Here is a 20,612-nt window from a genome sequence, read left to right on the forward strand (position 1 = left end):
GCCGTGACCTGTGAAGACGATCCCCAGCCTGGAAACCAGCTCTGCCCGCGTCCTCTCCAAGGGTCTGCCAGCTCCGCGGGCAGACGGCCTCCCAGGAGGGCATCTTCACTTGGGTGTGTTACCCAAGCTGGGAACACAGGCTGAGCATTTGGCGCAACGTGGCACTCAGAGCGCCAAGGCTCCGCCCCCCCCCCGCCCCCGAACGAGCTGCCGGGGGCACTGTGTCTGAGGCTTAGGAAGGGCAGTACCCGCTGCTCTGAGATCTCTCTGTGTGCGCCGAGCACCACCCGCCCCCAGGTCCTGCCATGCTCCGGCTGGGGGCTCAGTCCCGGCACTGCGGGCTTAGGAGGCGAGGCCCGTGTTATGTACTGTCTGCCTTTCGAGAAGGTGTAAAATGTGCTGACAAACCTTGCTTCGCCTCCAGCTCCTCCTGGGTAAGTTGAGGCCGCTTCTCCTCAACAACTGCACAGGGCGGGGCGACTGCTGGGGTAGTGTTTGCGGCGCCACTAGAACTTTCTTGGCCTTCTTTGCCTTCTTCATCATCATCACTGTCATCATCTAGCTTAACACGGTTTTTTTCCAGGGGAAGGAGGTCATTTTCTTTGGCCTTGATCGCAAAGCTTATTGGAGCAAATGAAGCTATTGGGAAAAGGGAACACGGTGACGCATGTTTAGGTACCTGGAGGCACAGAGCAGAACCCCCGCGGCCCCGCCATCCACGCGAGCACCAGCTGCTGGGTGGCATCCCCACGGCAGCCCCATCTCACGCCCAGGGAGCTCTGGGGGCAGTGGTAATGCCTGCATCATCAAAGGGGGCTGTTTAAATGCACGCCAGGCGCGGGGAGGCTGGCCCGCCACGCACGCCCGGTGGGGGATGAGCGTAGAGCGCCAGCAGGGCTGCTGCACTGGCAAAGGGGCACTTCCTTTTGGGGCTTTCCTTCTTTTTTGGGCTCAGCACGTGGCTGAGTTTGCACAAGTCAGACATACGATGCGGCTCCACTATAAAAGATGCTTCTAACCCCCCAGCTGGACACGGCGGCCCTCCCCACGCAGCAGCAGTTACAGGGCCCACGCCTCTCTCCCGCAGCTGGCAGGCGCCCGCTCTGGGCCTGAGCCCACCACTCTGCAGCCCTAACGCCTTCACCCCCTGCTTCCCAAACCCAGGTGGCTCGGCGCTCTCCCCTGGAACATGTGGAAACTTGAGTAAGAGAAATACAAAGACCCAAGAGGAGAGGGTCTACCCCGCCCCCCACCCACTCAACATGCACTCATGGACGGGGTCCGTCTCCTGCAGCCACTGCGACAAGCCGGGTTCTAACTACACCCAACTGGTTGCATTGAGATACTTCACTTTCAAAAACCATGAAATTTTACTTATGAAGGATATTTAAGTAAACGACGAGAGGAAGGGAAATGAAGGGCAGTACAAATAGCTCGCTCCGAGCAGGGGCAGGGTGGGTAGGTGCACTCCACACACCACGCTGTTTTTACATGTGCTTGGATTTTCCATAAGAAAACAAGGCAGGTTCTAGAAGGGCTGCATCAGCTGGTGACTGCAGGTGGGGAGGGACGGCCCAGCAGGCCCCCAAGGGTCCCACCGTCTGCATTTCCCGGCTCCGGAGCCACACAGGCCTTGCAGGATGCAGCTCCGCCAGATCTCTGAAACACACCAACGCTTTTGTTCGCACGCACCCTGAGCCAGAGCACACCCAGATGCTAAACGCTCGGAAAGGCATAGCTGGTAAGTCAAATGGAAAATCGGCTTTGGACTGACGGTGTGCTGCGCCCGCTGCAGGACAAGCCCTGAGAACAGCACATGGGGTCACGAACACGGTCTGCTGGAGTCAGAACTAACCACGGAACCACGCTTCTGTTACAAACAGACCCATGTTTTGGAGAATCACTAAATCATGTACTGCTGAAATATCATGACACGGGGGACTAGCCTGCAAAGCACTCTGGGGAGGGGGCGGAGGGGTGGAAGGCCAAGGGCATGCCCAGCCTGGGGCTGGCTGTGGGGGCGGGGCGGGGTGCTTCCCACAACGTGCTGCTTTTGTATATCTTGAAATTTTCCACCATGAATATGATCTTGTTAATATACAGGGTTGACAAAACTTAAAAAGCAAAAAAAAAATTCACTTAAATGTTAATCAAAATTGCTCATTAACTTGGGGCTACAGAATTACATCTCAAAATACCTTTATGGTTTATTTATTTATTGAGAGAGAGCGAGTGAATAAGCATGCAAGATAGGGAGAGGCAGAGAGAATCCCAAGCAGGCTCCACGCAGTCAGCACAGAGCCCGACTCAGGGACTGAACTCAAGAACCACGAGATCATGACCTGAGCAGAAATCAGGAGTCAGACGCTTAACCAAGTCTCCCAGGTGGCCCTCAAAAGAACTTCACGATGATGATTCTCAAACCACCTCTTACTCCAAATTAGAAAGGTCAGCAATCAACAAATATAACATTTCAAAACGAGCGCTCCCGGGACAGTTTCTGTTCTAACACGACGCCTACTACGGACATTTGATTTTTATGCTTGTGAAGTACAAGGACAAGGAGCACCAAGGCTCCAGGACCCGGCCCAGACCCTAAGCTGATTTAATAAAAGAATGGAGTGGTGGGGCAGCCCGCGGGCCGCAGCTCACACAGCACCCACAAGCCACCAGAGGTGCTTTTGGGCTCCCTGCTTACAGATGAGAAAATGGAGGTGAGATGGGTAAAGTAAGTGTCCCACGCTAGCTCAGCCAGAGAGCAAGGGCTCCGAAGCCATTCCTCAGGGTAAGGGTTACGTGAGCGTCTGATGGTTCCACCGCCGCCCATGGCCCCCTGCAGCGGGGGCACCCCTGCACTCCTGGCTCGGGCGCCCCTCCCCATCTGCACTGCCCACCACTGCTGGCCTCCCCTCCACTGCCTCTTTCCACCTGCTTCCCTCTCTCTCCTGCAGCCTCAGCCCGTGGGTGCCCGCCTGGCCTCCCTCCTCCACACCTCCGCACGTCTGCACTGCGTGTCCACGGTCTGCTCACTGGGCTGCAGGCTGTCTCGGGCACCGAAGCAGCTGGGAGCAGCAGGTGCCCGGGCAGTGCGTGCCCTGGGCTTCCGTGGGAATGGGAGCGGGCTCTCATATGGACATCGGCCTTCAGGAGTAATTATGTTCTCGGTGGAAAACTCTGAAACCACAGGTGAGCAGAACAGAAGATCGACCGCAGCACAGATGTGGGAAAAAGTCACCTGCACGGTCCCCAGGCACACGTGTGCACGCGCACGCACGAAACTGGGGCGCACTAGACAGTGCTCTAAGCCTGCTTCTGCTTCCCAGGCAGCATCTTCCCACGTCTCCGTGTCCACAGGTGGTTTTACAATCAGGAGGGCCGTGTCCTGGTCTGGACGCTCCAATTTATTACACGGTCTTCCACGACCATCGCCAAGGTTTTACTTCTAAAAGCTGGTGAGCCCCGTGAAGAGCACCTGGTCTGGGCACCTAGCACAGCCATGCTGGGGGGGGGATCTACATGCAAAGGTGGGTCCCAAAGGCCCAGCGGCCCCTCCCCGCCGCCTGCAGCCCCTTCCTTGCTGAGCATTACTTTTTAACTTTACAAAACGGCATCTTGCTAGTGAAGATATACTTTAAAAATCTATTTTTCTTTTGTGAGCGATCTTTTCTTGTCCTCTGTGTCCTGTTTTTCTGCTGCAGTGAGTGTCTTTTCTTATTGATGGAGGAGCTCTTTCTACGGTCTGGGATTTTAACCCTCTGTCTTCTGTTTCCAGTCAAGGTTTTGACACTTTAACTTTATTCAGGTCCTGCCCCTATCAGACCTACTACTCTTATGATTTACGGCTTCAATTCTTAGAAAGTCTTTTCCTTTTTTTTTTTTTTTATGTTTTATTTATTTCTAGGAGAGAGAGAGAGAGACAGCGTGAGCAGGGGAGGGTCAGAGAGAGAGGGAGTCACAGACTGAAACAGGCTCCAGGCTCTGAGCTGGCAGTCAGCACAGAGCCCAACGTGGGGCCCGAACCCACGAAGCGCGAGATCATGACCTGAGCGAAAGTTGGACGCTCAACCGACTAAGCCACCCAGGCGCCCCTTAGAAAGTCTTTTCCAACTCTTGGATTACTAAAAAAAAAAAATTACCTTTATTTTCTTCTATTTTTATGGGTTTTTTCTCTTACATTTAAATACTTTATCTGGAATTCTCATTGTCAGATGTGATGCAGAAGTCTTTATTTTTTCCCCCAAGCAGAGTCCATTATCGTCTTCATAAAGAAGCTTCACCAGCCGTGCTCACGGACGCTGATGTACCTTTGGCACCCACAGAGGGAGACCCAGGCTGGCGTCTCATCTGCTCGCACGGCCAACCACGCCGGCTCTGGCGAGGTGTGAGCATCCGCGCTCCTCAGGGTTAGACCGACAGGGCACCAGCAAGCTGCCCGGGCCCCCCTCCCTGCCATAGTCTCTTGCAGGAAACAAGCTTGCCCTCGACTCTGTCCGGCCAGCAGCCTGTTTGCTGAACAGTGAAGGTTTCCTAAGTTCTCTGCGACCCACATCTGTCGTGCTGCCACCTCTTGAGGTAATTTTAGCATTTTATGCTTTTTCAAAGAATTTTTTCAGTTATTTCCAGACTCGTTCAAACGTAGAGTTACATGCAGTGTCCGTGCACTGTGAATGTCTGTGACTGTTTTCTCACGTGCCGCATGCGGTTTCTTCTGCAAAGGCTGCAGGCACGTCTCCTCACCGGTTCCCGCGTCGACTGTTATGGGTTCCCCTCTCCTGCTTCCCTTAGACGCACGTTACAGTTTTCTTCTAGGCTGTTGAGCTAAAGGCTTGTTACGGTTTCTCTTTACCAACATAAGCACACGTGGCTATGTAAGCATCTGTTTGAAGTTTTCACTGCACTGGTAATTTTTTGACAAGAAATATTTTCACTGGGGCACCCAGCCAGCTCAGTCGGTGGAGTGTGTGACTCCTGATCTCGGGCTGGGGTTTGAGCCCCGCACTGGGTGTAGAGATTACTTAAAATCAAAATCTTCAGAAAAAAAAAAAATCAAGAATATTCTCATCACCCTCATTTTCCCTAATTACTTCGTCTGTGAAAGTCTTCGTGCCCAGTAGCACCCAGAATACTGTTTATCCAAAATTTCAGACATGCCTTAATTATCTGGCATTTCCTGTGCAGACAGGTCTGATGCGCCGACGTGTCTGTTCTCCACCCAGGGGACACCTGTCCGTCTTCTCTGGGTGCTTCGCTGCCTCTCCGTCCTCTCACCTGGAGATCTGAAAACAGTTTTCAACCTGTCTTCTCTTCGGGTCTGACTTCTAGGCTTTCACTGTGTTGCCGAGTGCAGGCTACTCCTCGGCAGGTCACGCACAGGTCAGAGCACCAGCTGCACCAGGCCCAGGCGCCCGGCCACCCCGCCTCCCGTCGGGCTGTCCGAAGGTGCGGTGCCCAACCGGAGCCGACGGACTGGGTGCAGTGGGCCGTGCCATCCCAGCTGCCACGGCGCCGTCAATCGTGGGGGTGTGGAGGCAGCCCCGGCTCAGGGGCAGGCCTCCCTCTGCCTGACCATGGCCCCCCCGCCCAGGGGTCACTGCCACCAAGTCCTGAACTGTGGACTGAGTTCTGGGCAGCCTGCCTTGTCCTTCTGCAACACGGACAGGAAGCGTCTCCCCTGCTTCTGCAGCAACGACAGAGCCTACTCTCCACTTATTATGTCCCTTTGTTATTTCAACTCGCGTCTGACGGTGGCTGGGAAGGGCGAGCGACTGCACACACGCGCTCAGGTAAAGCCACTCGCGTGCCTTTCTGGCCTGGTGAGTTTCCCTGCGGTCACTCAGTCACCCGTCTGGCACGGTCTGCTGACCACATCACCACCCTGAGGCATCAGGCTCCTCGACGCAAAGCATGGGCCTCCCCGCAGTCCCTGCCACCCTCCGCGACCCTGCACCCGCCCCATGAGCCCGCTCCCCCTCCCGCTCCTCCCCCTGCAGCTGTGACAGACCACCAGTGCCACCCACACCCCCAGGCAGAGGACTCAGAGTTACCCAAATGGATACAGCTGCTCCTCTGATGGGGCACCTGGGGGCCCCACGAGCTGCCGTGACCGTTTTCCAGGCTGTTCCCCAGGCCTCACTCCCCACGCCAAGCCCTGCCTGCGTGGCCTTTACCTGGGATGGCAGCCTGGTCCTGGGACCACCGTCACCCTGTCGACACCAGTGTGCACCCTCCTCCCCAGACTCCTTCATCTCCACCAAGTGGGACTCGAAGCACCTTGATACACTTGACCATTCACTTCCTTGCTACCGTGCTGTGCCAGCTCTCCCCCGTTTTTTTATCACACTGGCTTCTTTCCAGACCCATCTGCCCTGGCAGATGAAAAACTCCAAGAACATAAAAGGCAACCAAGGGCTGCGATGCAGTATTGCCCAGTAGAGGCCCCAGGACATGCAATTTAACAAATACAGACGCCTAATTTCACTAGTACAACACTTTGCACAGGAGTGTGGTTTCAGGAATCCAAGAAGATGTGAGACATCATTTGAAATATGCTAAACATTCTCACAAGCTGTCAGAATGCCTACAAACAAAGGGACACATCACATGAGCTCATGCCCCCACGGGCCCAAATGAGGGGGCACTGTGGGCAGACGGAAGCTGCTATGACCACCCAGCACCAGCAGCCACTCCCCTGCCCTGTAGTCAGAGGCGCCTTTCTCTCGATTGTGAAGGAAGCCCCGCAAGGTCATGGCCGGCAGCAGCATACCTTTCACCAGCTTCCCGTCTGTGACCGTCTTATTGGACGCCGCCTCCTTCCTCCCCCCGGACCCGCCTCTTCCTCCCGCGTCGGCTGAGTCTTCACACACACTGTCCTCCCCAGCGTCACTCGGCTTTTCAGGGGCAGATTCTGCTGGAGTCTCTTCTGGTGCCGACACAGCCTGGACAGTAAACATGACCATAAGCTGCTCTGTAAGGAACCGCCCAGGAGGGGCCACAGACAGACAGACGGATTCCATGGGACGACACATCACTGCCTACATAGCACTAAGGAACACATTCCTGGAAACTCAGACCTGCCATTTCTGGTACAGCAGACTGTAAAGAGGGTGCACAAGGCTTTCCCTCTGGAAGGATGGAGCGCGTCTTAAAGCTCTGACACCATCTGAGGGCAGCGCTCACAGCCTTTTCCCTGGAGACAGATGCCCAAGAGGCCTTCCAGAATACCGGGTCCTGCCCACAGCCTACAGAGGAGCCACGTTTCTTCAGTCTGAGCAATCACAGGTGAAAAGTCTGAAGAAACCCACTGACAGGAAGCAAGGCCTATGCCTTCTACCAAAACAGGTCTGAACAGAACAGAGGGCACCCGCAACTCCAGCGCCAGCTGTGAGCACACACATCTATGGTTTCTACATGGAGGTACACATTCCTCAACCACGGTACGTGACCACCACCGAAAGCAGCAAAAAATAGCCCCCGGAACATCAAATGCTTGGAGAGCAGACACGCTGCTCCTTGGAAACTATGACTACAGACCCCAAAAACAGGTGTCCCCCTGGGAGGTGGGAAAAGGGGGAGATGGTGTGTGTGGCGCACGACCGTCTGGGACGGGACGGGGACTCAGTGAGCCCGCGCCTGCATCCTGTGCGGAAGCACGAAAGCCCTGCGGGTTCCATAACCCAGGCACCCTGCCCCGCGGCCACGGACCTGTGCGCTCTCGCCCCCTTCCTTCTGGAGGAAGAACTGCTTCTTGAACTCATAATAGGCGTTGTACTGGTGCCAGGGCTGCAGGAACTCGAACCTAGGAGCAGAGAGGTCGACAAGTCACTGACGCGGACGCACGGGGAGTGGTGCGCGGGGCTCCTCCCGCCAGCCCGCCACCAGCACGCGCCGTCCTGAATGCCCTCCAGGGACGGACCCGAGCCAGTCAACCACAGTGACCACGTGCGGAAGCAACAGCCGTATTGGACACGGGAGACCAGGGCACCGGGAGGTTAAATTGCTCGCCCACGGCCATGGGGGTCTCACGCTGTCACCGCAACCTCACGCTGGGTGGTTTATCCCCAAGGCTAGAACGTTATTTGATTAAATGGCAGATTCTTTTTTGTTTTCTGCTGCTTTGTTTTTCGTTTATAGATATATACCTTTTTTTTAACTTGTGTTTTTTTATCTGGCACATATAGTTTTTCAGTTTTTATTTCCATTTCATTTAATTAGCATACAGGGTCACAGCAATTTCCAGAGTACAGTGCAGTGACAACACTTCTGTGCACCACCTGGCGCTCATCTCGACAAGCATGTCCTTCGTTCCCATCACCTACCTCACCCTTCCCTCCCCGCTGAATGGCAGATTCTTTTTTGAGAGAGAGAGAGAGAGATATACCGGGAGAGAGAGAGATACCGAGAGAGAGGCAAAGAAAAGGGGAGAGAGAGAATCTTAAGCAGCTTCCAGGCCAAGCACAGAGCCTCATGCAGGGCCTGAACCCATGAACCATGAGATCATGACCTGAGCCGAAATCAAGAGTCGGACGCTCAGCTAGCTGAGCTCCGCTGGGAGCCCTGAATGGCAGATTTTTGAAAAGCATGGATGTCCGCTCCGTTTTAGGGGGGCTCTGACATCCGTAAGTAATTCAGCAAGATGGTTATCAGAGATATTTACATAAACACACAAGGATCAACCTCGGTGAAGAAAGAAGAGCACATCTGGATGGTCAACAAGCTGAGGGGAGGGCCAGACGCCCACATCCACCCACCAGGCGCCGCTCCTCGTCTCACCTGCGGTCATTCTTGGCACGAACGCTGGTCTCGAACTTGAGGCCGTTCCGAGCCACGTACTCCGCCAGCTTGTCAATCACGGGCTGGATGTCGGGGGGCGGGGGGATGATGGCCGCCACGGGAGCAAGTGCACTGTGGAGAAGAGCTCCGTCACACCGTGTGGGGGCCCCTGAGAGCAGCAGGTGCACCCGCGCAGCGCTCTGCTGGGGGCTCTCCCAGTGCAGGGCCACGCGGGGCAGCTCTGGGCATGACCTCAAATACAAAAGCTAATCAAAGTCTATTGGTTTAAAACAGGGACCAAAATATCATTGCCAATGGGTAAAAATGGGGGTTTTATGGAAAGTAAGACTTTAAATCATGAAAACAGGCTCATTTGTTCCCCCTAACATTTCCCTCCAATTAGGAACTAATTTTTTTTTTTTTACAAATTTTATTGGGGTGGGGGCAGGGGGAGGCAGAGAAAGGGAGAGAATCCCAAGCAGGTTCCATCCCACAATCCTGGGATCATGACCTGAGCTGAAATCAAGAGTCAGATGCTTAACAGACTGAGCCACCTGGGCTCCCCATGAGTTAATTCTTAGAAGCAACCAAGAAAAAAATCACGTGTTGACTTTTTCAAGTTAAAAAGAGAACATGGGCAGTGAAGGCCAACATTCTCATTTCATGCCCCCTTTCCCAGCATGGTCAGAAAGCAGGGCATTTTGCAGAAACATCCAAGCATTTTGTCAACTTCAGCACAGACACCCAGGGCCCCAGCAAAGCACCTGCTCACTTCCCAGACACCTGGACGCTGACCCGAGACAGGCCCTAAGGCCCTGTCCCTGCCCACTGTCACTTCTGTTCAACGCTTCAATGGTCCGACAGCCAGACCCCCATCTGCCTACGGTTTGTGGGAGTCACTTCCGTCAGCTCTATATAATCCTTTGTTTCTCGCCAATGACTGCAGCTTCGTTGCGTGGTCTTCCCCAGTATGGCCCAGCTGAGACATCAGCGCTTTGGAGAGACAGGTGCGGGGGCTGGGGCAGTGCGGGGGGTATGGGGGGTTGTGAGGTGCTAAGGATGTGGGGTTACAGGGGTTGATCAGTGCTAAGGATGCAAGGGTCAGGGATGATGTGGGTGCTGACTGGGAATCAGTTTTCTAAGCATTTACGTCATGACAATTTCTGTTACACTATCAACTCTGTTACTGGGGGGGTCTGGACACTGGGGTCCTCCATGATCCGAGGAAAGACCCCAAACCAAGAACATTGAAGTGCCAGGCGATGGGCAGAAGTGAGCATACCTTGTGGTGATGGTGGAGGTCACCCCGCTGCTCGTCTCTGCTGTGGTTGGGGGGGGCGGGGGCGTGGTCCCAGGGGGTGGCGGGGCGCTGGCTGTCACTCCGGCGGAAGTGGGCACGGCCACACCAGCGGGCAGGGTGCTGTAGTAAGTGGCCACGTCGACCCCTGGCGGGGGCGGAGCCAGGCAGTAGGTGCCATCCGGCAGCATGTAGTAGCTGTAATACATGGCGGCCACCGTCGCTGTGAAGACACAGGTGCAAGGTCACTCCTGCCATCTGCACCCACACCATTTTCTGTCCTTTCTGATACGAGAGAGGCTGCTCACAGGGGACTCAATTTGGAAGGACCAGGCAATTTGCAGGCACACATCCGGGGACTATGGACAGTGAAGGAGCGACGACTGAGCACATGAGAAGTCCACTCTCCAGCAGCTGCCGACCCCTGCCCGCGGGACCCCCGGCAGACCTCCCCCAGGGCAGCCCCTCTCCCAGGAGGCTGGCCTTGGTGACCTGCTCCTCTCCTGATGACTCTCAGGACACTACACGCCTCTCGTCCTGAGGGGGCGTCTGTAAAGCTGTCTGCGCGGTCACCAGGCGCCCCCCTGCCCCTGCGATGCACTGCAGTGCATTTACCGCAGCCAGACTGACACGGATGCACGGCTCTGCTGTCACACGGCATGAGATATATGTCCTACAATAGCTTCCTAGGAAGTTGGGGACATATGCAAATACCTGCACGGCAGCCTGTTTCAAGAGTGAAAAGACCTGTAAGTTTATTCATCTTTTTTGAAAAATACTCAAATCTATCGAAATCATAGAATATTCAATAATACTTGGGGTGCCTGGGTGGCTCAGTCAGTTAAATGACCGATTCTTTGATTTCGGCTCAAGTCATGATCTCACAGTTTGTGAGTCTGAGCCTCATGTTGTTGGCTCCACGCCTGCTTAGGATTCTTTCTCAAAATAAACTTAAAACAAACAAAAAAAGAAAAACCTAATATTCCAATTAAGAATTGCTTCTAATCCTGTTGGGATAAGCAAATGATTCTCACTACACAGAGATTTAATTTAATTTTCCTTGGAGAATGGTGACAAGATCTTTTCAATTAAAGACTTTTATTTTGATTTTCAACGAATTCACTTTAAGCCGAGCACTCATCAAGCGTGCAGCAGCACGAGCGGTGTCCCCGGAGCAGCCGGGCTCCTGTCCCAGGCCGGGGACCCGTGCAGCCCCCACGTGCTGCGGGCTCACCGCCACGGACGGCTCCTGCGCTTCAGGAGCACGTGTGCACGACCCAGCTCGCCCTTCCCTCTGGATGTCACACACCACCCGCCGCTACACACAAACAAGGACGCTCGGAATTTTCCCGGCAAGATGCGCGGCCCCATATCCTGTCTGCATGATCTCCGCACGCAGCACGGGGTCACGTCTCTGAAAGGGGCCGAGCTGGATGGCGGGAGGAGTTTGCTGGACGGACAAACGGATGCAGCGGGTCCAGGGGAAGATTTTCCTGAGGAGCCTATGCCTCTGTCAGATACATCATCATCCCGGCAAGAACGGAATCGCTGTCCCCACCCACTCAGCCGCCTTCACACAGTCAAGAAACACCCGCGGAGGAGGAGATGACCCTGAGCCTGCAGAGAACACCCATGCGCAGCCCGGGGTCTCTGGGAAAGGGAACGGGCCTCCTGTTCCTCCCTGTTCTGAAGGGTCACACCTCAGTGGAAGGACAGACACTCCGCTCCTGTCCTGGACAGTTAGCCTCCTGCCTGAAAACAAGCCCAAGTATGTCTTATTTTTTAGGGTTGTTTCTTTTTTAATTTTCTAACATTTTAATGTTTGTTTATTTTTAAGAGAAAAAGAGGGGCAGAGAGAGAGGAACAGAGGATCCGAAGCAGGCTCTGTGCTGACAGCAGAGAGCCCGACGTGGGGCTCGAACTCAAAATTGTGAGATCATGACCAGAGCTGGTTGCACACTCAACCCAGGTGCCCATAGCCGCGAGCAGGGAGCCATGTGAACGGAACAGGGCATGTCCTGCGATCTCACATACCCTTTATGTAACAGAGAAACTCAATGGTTCTCAAACCTGATCATGGTCCCTTTGTACTAATCCACAGGTTAGCCGCGCACACGACTTTCCACTTTCCGTAACCTCCGTCACATTACATTATAACAAAGTGTCAAAAGCAGTGTTCCCTGGGGAGCGGGCAGATGAACTCAGACTTCACCCCCAGAGCACGTGAACACACCGGCTAAGACAGAGCGGGAGCTAAATGCACAGCAGAGCCTCTGGGTGTGAAAACAGCACGTCCGAACCTGAACCTGAAGGCCGGGGCCCACAGCGCAGGGTCGCACGCAAGAGAGGTGCCCAGCCGGCGTCCCCAGTAGACCCGTGAGGGCAGCCCTTCTCCACAGCCTTGACACAGTACAGCGAGCCTTTCCTGCGGTCACAGCGCGCACAGTGAACAGGCATCTCACCATCTCCACTTATGTACCAATAATGCTGACAGTGCCGCGACACCCCTACTGGTGGCTGACGGGGGCCAGGTGCGGCCAGGGCCAGGGTCGCTGTGAGGCGCCACAGTGGGTTTAAAAACTTCTCTTTCAGAGGGATCCTCACTTTGAGGGCTGTCAGTGTGAAGAGCTTTCAGGGGGACGGTCCTTTCTGTCCTTTGCCCCAACACTGGGGCTGGGGTGTGATGGTGGCGGTGGACAGCAGCCTGACCCCCCATGCCTCACCTGTGGCCGCACCTCTGGGTCCCACTACCGAGCAGCGCCTCGCTCCCTCACTTCTGACGCTGGCACATCCGTGCAGCGTCTTCTTTGTGACGGCCCCTGCCCCCGCCCCCAGAGTCTGACCCCAGGACCTCCCCCATTGCAGGCTAACACTCCTGCGGGACCACGCTCCCAGGGGCAATTCTCTGCAACAGCAGGGCTGGGGCGCAACTGGCTTCCAGGCAGCTCACACAGCCCAGCACACAGCGCAACCCCCCCCAGCACAGCCCACCTCCCCCAGCACAGCCCAGCACACAGCGCACCCTCCCAGCACAGCCCAGCACACAGTGCAGCCCCCTCAGCACAGCCCGGCACACAGCGCACCCCCCCAGCACAGCCCGGCACACAGCGCACCCCCCCCAGCACAGCCCGGCACACAGCGCACCCCCCCAGCACAGCCCGGCACACAGCGCACCCCCCCAGCACAGCCCAGCACACAGCGCACCCTCCCAGCACAGCCCAGCACACAGTGCAGCCCCCTCAGCACAGCCCGGCACACAGCGCACCCCCCCCAGCACAGCCCGGCACACAGCACACACCCTCAGTGCACCCCAGCACACAGCGCACACCCCCACACATAGTGCACACCCCCAGTGCACCCCAGCACACAGTGCACACTCCCCAGCACACAGCACACCCCAGCACACAGCGCACCCCCACAGTGCACCCCCCCAGCACACCCCAGCACACAGCAGGCCTCGTGAGCCTTCCAAGATGGCCTCACGCTCAGATATGCAGGCACACTGACTCACCCTATTACAAAGGCTCGAAGCCACAGGCCCTTTGAAATGATCATCAGAGCGCATGTGTTTTTCATCCGCAGCTGCCTCCCCCCTTCAGAGATTTTCCCTGCTGGACGGGACCAGACAGGACACAGGTCTAGTGCTCCAAGACCATGTTCCCTGAAGCTCACCGTCGTGTCCCAGACTCCCAAGGGGATGCCACCGCACTCTCTACCACAGGGCTTCTCGGACACATTACACTTACCAGGCTTGCTATTCTTTGGATTCCATGTTCAATTTCCAAGAAGCGAGTGGGTTTTACAGAAAGTTAAATGCGGATGGCTTTATCAACAGTGAGAAAACCACGAATGCCTACTCCAAATGAATCCAAGAAAGAAGTTTCAACGAGCACCTATACTAAGGGCTGCACAGCTGCAGGAAGAAAATCAAGCTACTAAAAAGCATGAGGCGCATTCTGGAGCGCGTCCCTCCCAGGACCACATGCGCTCAGAAACGTACAGAGCTACGTGACGCGAGGTCACATAAACATGCCCATTACCTTCCAAAGCCCTTCTATTCAACGGGCTTCCTGCAAAACTAAGAGCCAACTTGCTGATGTTTTATGTGATCTTAATCTCATACACATTTAGCTCCCGGAAGAGAATCCTAGTGTTGAAAGGGTTCTTAGAGACAAGAGGGCTGGCGGGCATCCTTCTGTGTAAGAGCCATTTCGGGGACAGCATGTGTCTACACTAAGAATGAAAATGGCTTTACCAAGTGCCATGGAGAAAAGAGCTTATTCTTAAAAAGCCAGCCTACTTTATTCACATAAGATGTCAGGACCAGAGCGTGACCAGCGAGGGTCTGTGGCGGCAGCCGTGAGCTGGGCCCCCTGGGCCAGCGCCTCACCTGTCCAGGCCCAGGTCAGCAGCCATGCCTCCCGGCCGCCTCCGTGGACCCGCGGATGGGCCTCACTGTGTGCCCAGGGACCTTCCTAGTGAGTTTAAGGGCTTTAAGTCCCACTTGCATTTGAGGATTCCAGAATTCCTAACTTCAGCTCCGAGCTGAACTTGTACACTGACTGCACGCCCCACTGGGCCATCCCGTGAATGGTTCACACCGGGGAGTCCAGACTGGGATCCCTGCCCACCCCCCTGCTCTCCCGGGGGTGGCCTTGCCTCCGGCTGGGGCAGCACACTGCACAGCTCCTCCCACACCCCCGGGACCTGCCTGGACCAGACAGAGCTGCCCCCGCCAAGTCCCCTGCGGCACGTGCCACGGCTCCTCCCAGGCGGTGACTTCCCCTAGGGCTCTCCGTCTCCAAGATCCTCCACGACCCCGGGAACCTCGCTCACGGCTATTCCCAGCATGGCATGACCACAGTGCCGACCGATCTGCTCGGCGCCAGGCGCAGGAGGCTGAGGCCTGGGATGGCGTGAGGGTGCCCTGCGGCTGCCCGGGCTCCGAGGCAACGGGCCTACACCTTCCACAACCCGAGGGACAGGACTCAACCCGCGGCTCTGGGCTGGTCCGGAGTACCTCCCGCACGTGGGAATTTTCAGACATCCGAGAGCTAAAGAACACGTGTCTCTGTGTGGCCTACGAGAGCACAAGCTCCATCACAACACAGGAATAAACAAACCAGCCGGAGAAAGCTCGGGCTCCCGTGCACTATCGCAGGAAAGCGACGAGACGTCAAAGAAGAAAGGGCTGTAGGCCGAGAACATGGCCGCTCCGGACCAGAGCAGGGGTGGGGGGCTAGGGAAACACGGCCGTGCACGCCGCCCAACGCGGGCCACCAGCGTGACCCCTGGCAGCCCAGGATGCACGGGCACGTGGTGAGGACCGGCGGCCGAGAGCGTGGGCCCGCAGCCCCACGAGTGGGAGCGCTCTGTCAGCCGGCAGGACACCAGGCCCAACGCCTCGGGGAGGAGTCTGCGCGCGAGACCGAGTCAGCCGCTTCTGTTCTCGTCTCCTTTCAATTCTACTTATAAAACAGGTTTTTAAAAAATGTTTACTTATCCTGAGAGGCACAGAGACAGCCTGAGTGGGGGAGGGGCAGAGAGCGAGGAAGACACAGAATCTGAAGCAGCTCCAGGCTCTGGGTAGAGCCCAGCGCGGGGCCCGAACTCATCAACGGTGCGATCGTGACCTGAGTGAAGCGGGATGCCTGACCGACTGAGCCCCGCAGGCGCCCCTTGACTGCACTAATTCTCACAAGCACCCTAATTACAATCAGAGAGATACTGAGCATCTTCTCCATCTTCCTTTCAACACATGGCAAAGGGTTGGGAGAAGCAGCGTGATCTGTGCCCCTCTTCAATGCATTACTTTGTGGGTTTTCCGTCCTTTTATGTGACCCTCCAGCCGGCATTACTCAGTACATCCTTCTATCAGGGAGGCTTCTAGGGGCCAGGGCCCCGCAGCACCCACGACAGACCAGCCTCGCCTTCCTGGAGCTTCTGCTCAGCAAGTGAGGGTGTGCAGTCCACCAAAGGCGAAACCAAGTAGAGCCCGACGATAAGGGCCGGGAGAGCATACGGCCCCGTGTGGGAAGGGCACGAACTGGGAAAAACAGCTCAGCCACGGGAGGTCTGACCCGAGAGGGAAAGTGCTTCAGGCCAAGGACGAGCCAGTGCCAAGGCCCCCGGTCAGAACCCACTCAGTACATTCTGGGGACGGGGAGAGCAAACTGAGGCGCAGTGGAAAGGAGTTTCTGGAATTTAAACGGGATGGGAAACCACAAGGAGGTTCTGAGGAGAGATGCCACGAGCCGGGCCACTCTGAGGACCATGCTGGCTGGCGGGCTGCGGGAAGGCGGCACCACGTCTGGGGCCGCGGCAGCCGACGAGGCTGGCGTTCGGCTGAGGTCACAGGTGGCTCTGGTGAGGGGTGCCAGACTCGGGACGGGTCCTTGACGTGGTCCCCAAGGGCGCACGGTGTGATCACACAGGGTGCCAGGGACAAGAGACTCCTGGTGGGCCCTGAACTGGGGGTGCGAGGGGGAGTGGGCAGTTCTGCCTCAGGTGCTGTGGATTCGAGACCTCCGCTGCCCGGCCCGGGGCGCAGGAAGGCGGGCAGCCCGGGGTGCCGGCAGGGTGTGAGCACCGCTAACAACACAACACGCTTATGAGCTGGACTTTAACAAAACCGGCCTTTGCTGTGACTAAAGCCTGCAGGGCCATTGTATAAAAGGAGGCCAACAGAATGAGAACTTTTTCATACTCTAGCACAATCTCTCACTGACTGCGGGATAGAGCAGGGGTTGGCAAACGCTTCCTACGAAGAGCCAGACACTAAATGCATTACTCTTTGTGGACCGAGAGGCAAAATTAGATACTCAGAGTATATAGATGAGTATTTATCCGATACTGTGTACACAGATTCTCAGAGAATGAGAAAAAACAAATCCCCACACATTTTTTAATTGATGAAATTAAAAAATAAAAATAACTGAGTGGGGGGGGCACCTGGGTGGCTCAATCGGTTAAGTGTCCGACGTTGGTTCAGGTCATGATCTCGCAGTTCATGAGTGCAAGCCCCGCGTCGGGCTCTGTGCTGACAGCTCAGAGCCTGGAGCTGCTTCAGATTCTGTGTCTCCCTCTCTCTCTGCCCCTCATCTGCTTGCTCTCTCTCAAAAACATTTTTTAAAAAGCTGAGTGGCTTTTTAGGAGGTAGTGCAGGTCTACAAATGGGAAGAATGGCATTCCTTTCACGAGGGAGGAAGTTTCACTTAACAGGTTCAAAGTTAGCATTCCCAGCAAGTGAGCTGTAGAGACATGGGGCAAAACTTGCTCTGCCCACCATCTCTCTCTCTCTCTCTCTCTCTCTCTCCCTCCCTCTCTCTCTCTCACATACACGGAGGCAGAAGCCCTTTCCACCTACAGTGTGCAGAGCCCCGGACAGGGTTGCACACCCAGCAGTTTCTAGCTAAAACACCTCCCTCCCCCCCACAAATTGGAATTTGGGTTTTTCAAAAGTCAAACTTTTCTGAAGAGTTGTTTAGAAATGCTCTTACAATCTCGGTGGCTGATAACCTCAAAGGTATTTTCAAACCTGTAGAAAAGTTACAGGAGGAAAATCCGTCCCCCCTCGCACCAACAGTTGGGTACCCCGTAGTCCCTGCCATTCTGTGACCACGTGTGCAGGGATTTCTGAGACACAGGTGGAGTCTGTGGACAGGCTGGTTTGCACATTCCCAAACACTCATGGGGTCTGATCAACTCTGACTCGGGTCCACAGTGAACCAGTAAAGGCCCCATTCTGCAACACCGTGCACAGAATATGCAATATTGTAGACAATTTCCCAAGTCACAAGTCATGTTTCTTTATCTCTATTCCAGCTTGACTTCAGGGGGAAGCCACCAGCACCAGACTCGTGCAAACGCCCTGGGGACCTGCACATTGTGAGCATGTAGCATGACCTGCAGCCGTGAGTCACCCCTTCCCTGCCCTCCCCTGCCCTCACCCAGCTGATCAGGGTCAGAATAAATAACTTTCATGGTGATTTCACTACCAAGTTCTACAAGACTATCTTTTCTGCTGAAAATAAGCCCTAATAAGGGACTTATCAGTATCTAAAGAGTCAGATCCTAAAATGGTATCAATCTCACAGCCTGTCTACTTGATTAGAGAACTTTCTTCTGCCCACAGTTATACGTTATGCTCTCTTCACACTGAAGACCTTTACCCCAGGAGAGGTCAAGTTACAGGAGTTCAAACCTTCGGCATCAACAATGCAATTCAGTAACTGCTATCACTGCTGATGCTGCATCTGCAGGGCCGAGGACAGAAGCAGAGCGAAATGGGAGGGCCACCTGGCCGTGTCAAGTTTCTCTCACCCGCTCGACGGTCTGTTGACCCCACTCCCGAGATTTCCGGCTTCACCTCCCGGACTCGGACTGTCTCCCCGATTCCTGAAGGGCCCTCTGACCACTGATCCGTGAGCTCTCCATTACCCACGTCTTGGACGGCAGGAAACCCAGTCAAGCCAACCGCCATCCCCTACACTGCCGACTCCGCAGCTGGGTCCTTAGAGCGATCATTTTCTCTGAGCAGATGTGACGCACATGTCACAGTAAGTTCAGGTGTACAACATGGTGACTCAACATAGTGGACAGAGTTTAACGACATTACGCCCTCCCATCTCCCCAAATACCGGGAAGCATCTGGATCATCGCACTGCATCATTTTCAAACTCACTACTTAGTACGGCATAAGGCATCTCAGGCACCTTTTATTTACCCCCTTATGGCCTCCAGACAACGCAGTCTTAAAAATTCCAGCAGGAGACTTATTTCTCGGTCATCTACGTAGATGAGGAAAACCTGAACAGCTGCGACGAGGAATGTGACGTCTGTAAAGTTGGAAAATCACCCAAACCAATCAGTCTTAGACATAGGAATACTTGATGTAGGAACCTCACCCAGTGTTTTAAAGCCAATGCTCTCTTCCCGGCAAATAAAACCTTCTCGAAAGGCCTGTCTCTAACCATTTCTTAAAGTCATCATCAATGACCACCCCCCCACAACGTAAAAAATTTTGAGATTTTAATCCTGTATTAGGTCCTGGAGACCTATTACATAAAAACAGATTCCAGAAAGTTCTGGGTGAAGATGGGAAGTGGCTGAAGCATGCAGTCTGAGCGCAGGGTGGAGGCACTCAGACGTGGGGAGGCCTGTGGATGGGGGTTCTGCCCTGTGAGTCCCTAACGGTGGCAAGGACATCTGCTCTGGGCTATTTTCAGGATCTCACAGGAGAGCAGAGAACGGGTTTTCCAGAGAAGGCTGCGCTGGAAAGGGAAGACAAATGAGCCCAGAGAAGGCGGGGCAGTCCAGGAAGAAGTGCCGCAGCACTGGATGCCAGGCAGCCCTGCCCCCCAGCCTGTCACCCCAGAGGGAGAGACGGCAAGGCAAAGGCGTGGCAGTGCTCAGGCCTGCCACAGTCAGACACAGGGGCCACAGTCAGACACTGGGAGCCACAGTCAGACACAGGGAGCCACAGTCAGACACAGGGGCCACAGTCAGACACTGGGAGCCACAGTCAGACACAGGGGCCACAGTCAGACACTGGGAGCCACAGTCAGACACAGGGAGCCACAGTCAGACACAGGGGCCACAGTCAGACACTGGGAGCCACAGTCAGACACAGGGGCCACAGTCAGACACTGGGAGCCACGGCCTGACACAGGGAGCCCAGCACTGCATGCAAACGGTGAAGCTGGAGTCTGGACAGAAAGAGAACGCAAGCAACGTCTGAGTTTTCCAGGCCACAGATGAATCTGGTGACACAACAATTCCAACGAGCACAAAAAACAGGAAATAAAAGCACCACCAAGACAAAAAGGGCACTAGGCTTGCTGCCTGTTCCCGCGCAGCCCAGGAGAGCTCAGGATGGCTTTTACGTGTTTAAACAATTAAAAACAAAACACAACAAAACATTTCACGACACTGACATTCCATAAAAGTCCAGTTTTGAGTCCACAAACCACACTCTGTGGGAGCCTGGCCACACCCCCCGTGGACGGTGGGCTGTGAGGCCTTCCCACTACAAGAGCAGAAAGGTGTGTAGTGCAGACAGCGGGACCCACAACGCATGACGTGAAAAGTAACATCCAGACCCTCAGAGCAAGTCTGCAGATGCCGACTGGAGAAGTGGAAAGCACCTTAACAGAACCCACACTTTCTAAACTGCACGAACAGAAGACGTGGGCAAGAACCCAGTAACGACACAGAAGAAGACAGACAGAAGATGGATGTAGCCAGGCAGAACACTAAAGAAAAAGATTAAAACAAAAAAGGTAAAACACTATAGACAGAAAAGAAAGATAACCCAAAGTGAGGAAACTGATGTCTTTTTAGCAGAGAAGGCACCACCCAGAAGAGGAAAGGTAACCAGAGGCCCACGACAGAAAACAGTTCCCGGAAATGAGAACCGGATCATTCCAGGATGAGTGGGGAATGGACCAGATCAGAAGCTGGCCCCCGAGGGGTCAGTGAGGGAGGGCAGCCGGCCCCTTCCTCTCCACAGTGACATCTGAGCCCAGGACGCACGTGACAGTGCACG

At 55.1% G+C, this 20,612-nt stretch overlaps 1 protein-coding gene across 2 annotated transcripts in view; it reads right to left on the bottom strand.

Annotated features, from left to right (window-relative positions):
- Positions 1–20,612, bottom strand: part of LOC120223261 (splicing factor SWAP) — a 69,200-nt gene that overhangs the window by 25,168 nt on the left and 23,420 nt on the right. For both annotated transcript variants that reach the window (XM_039221278.1, XM_039221279.1), the window contains 5 exons: positions 10,052–10,289; positions 8,770–8,901; positions 7,702–7,795; positions 6,764–6,935; positions 409–639 (listed from right to left, as the gene is read on the bottom strand). In XM_039221278.1, the coding sequence (XP_039077209.1) occupies positions 409–639; positions 6,764–6,935; positions 7,702–7,795; positions 8,770–8,901; positions 10,052–10,289 (867 nt within the window). The remainder of the gene's footprint in view (positions 1–408; positions 640–6,763; positions 6,936–7,701; positions 7,796–8,769; positions 8,902–10,051; positions 10,290–20,612) is intronic.

This window comes from Hyaena hyaena, unplaced genomic scaffold, assembly GCF_003009895.1.
Source record: "Hyaena hyaena isolate Hyena2069 unplaced genomic scaffold, ASM300989v1 scaffold_967, whole genome shotgun sequence".
Taxonomy (NCBI): domain Eukaryota; kingdom Metazoa; phylum Chordata; class Mammalia; order Carnivora; family Hyaenidae; genus Hyaena; species Hyaena hyaena.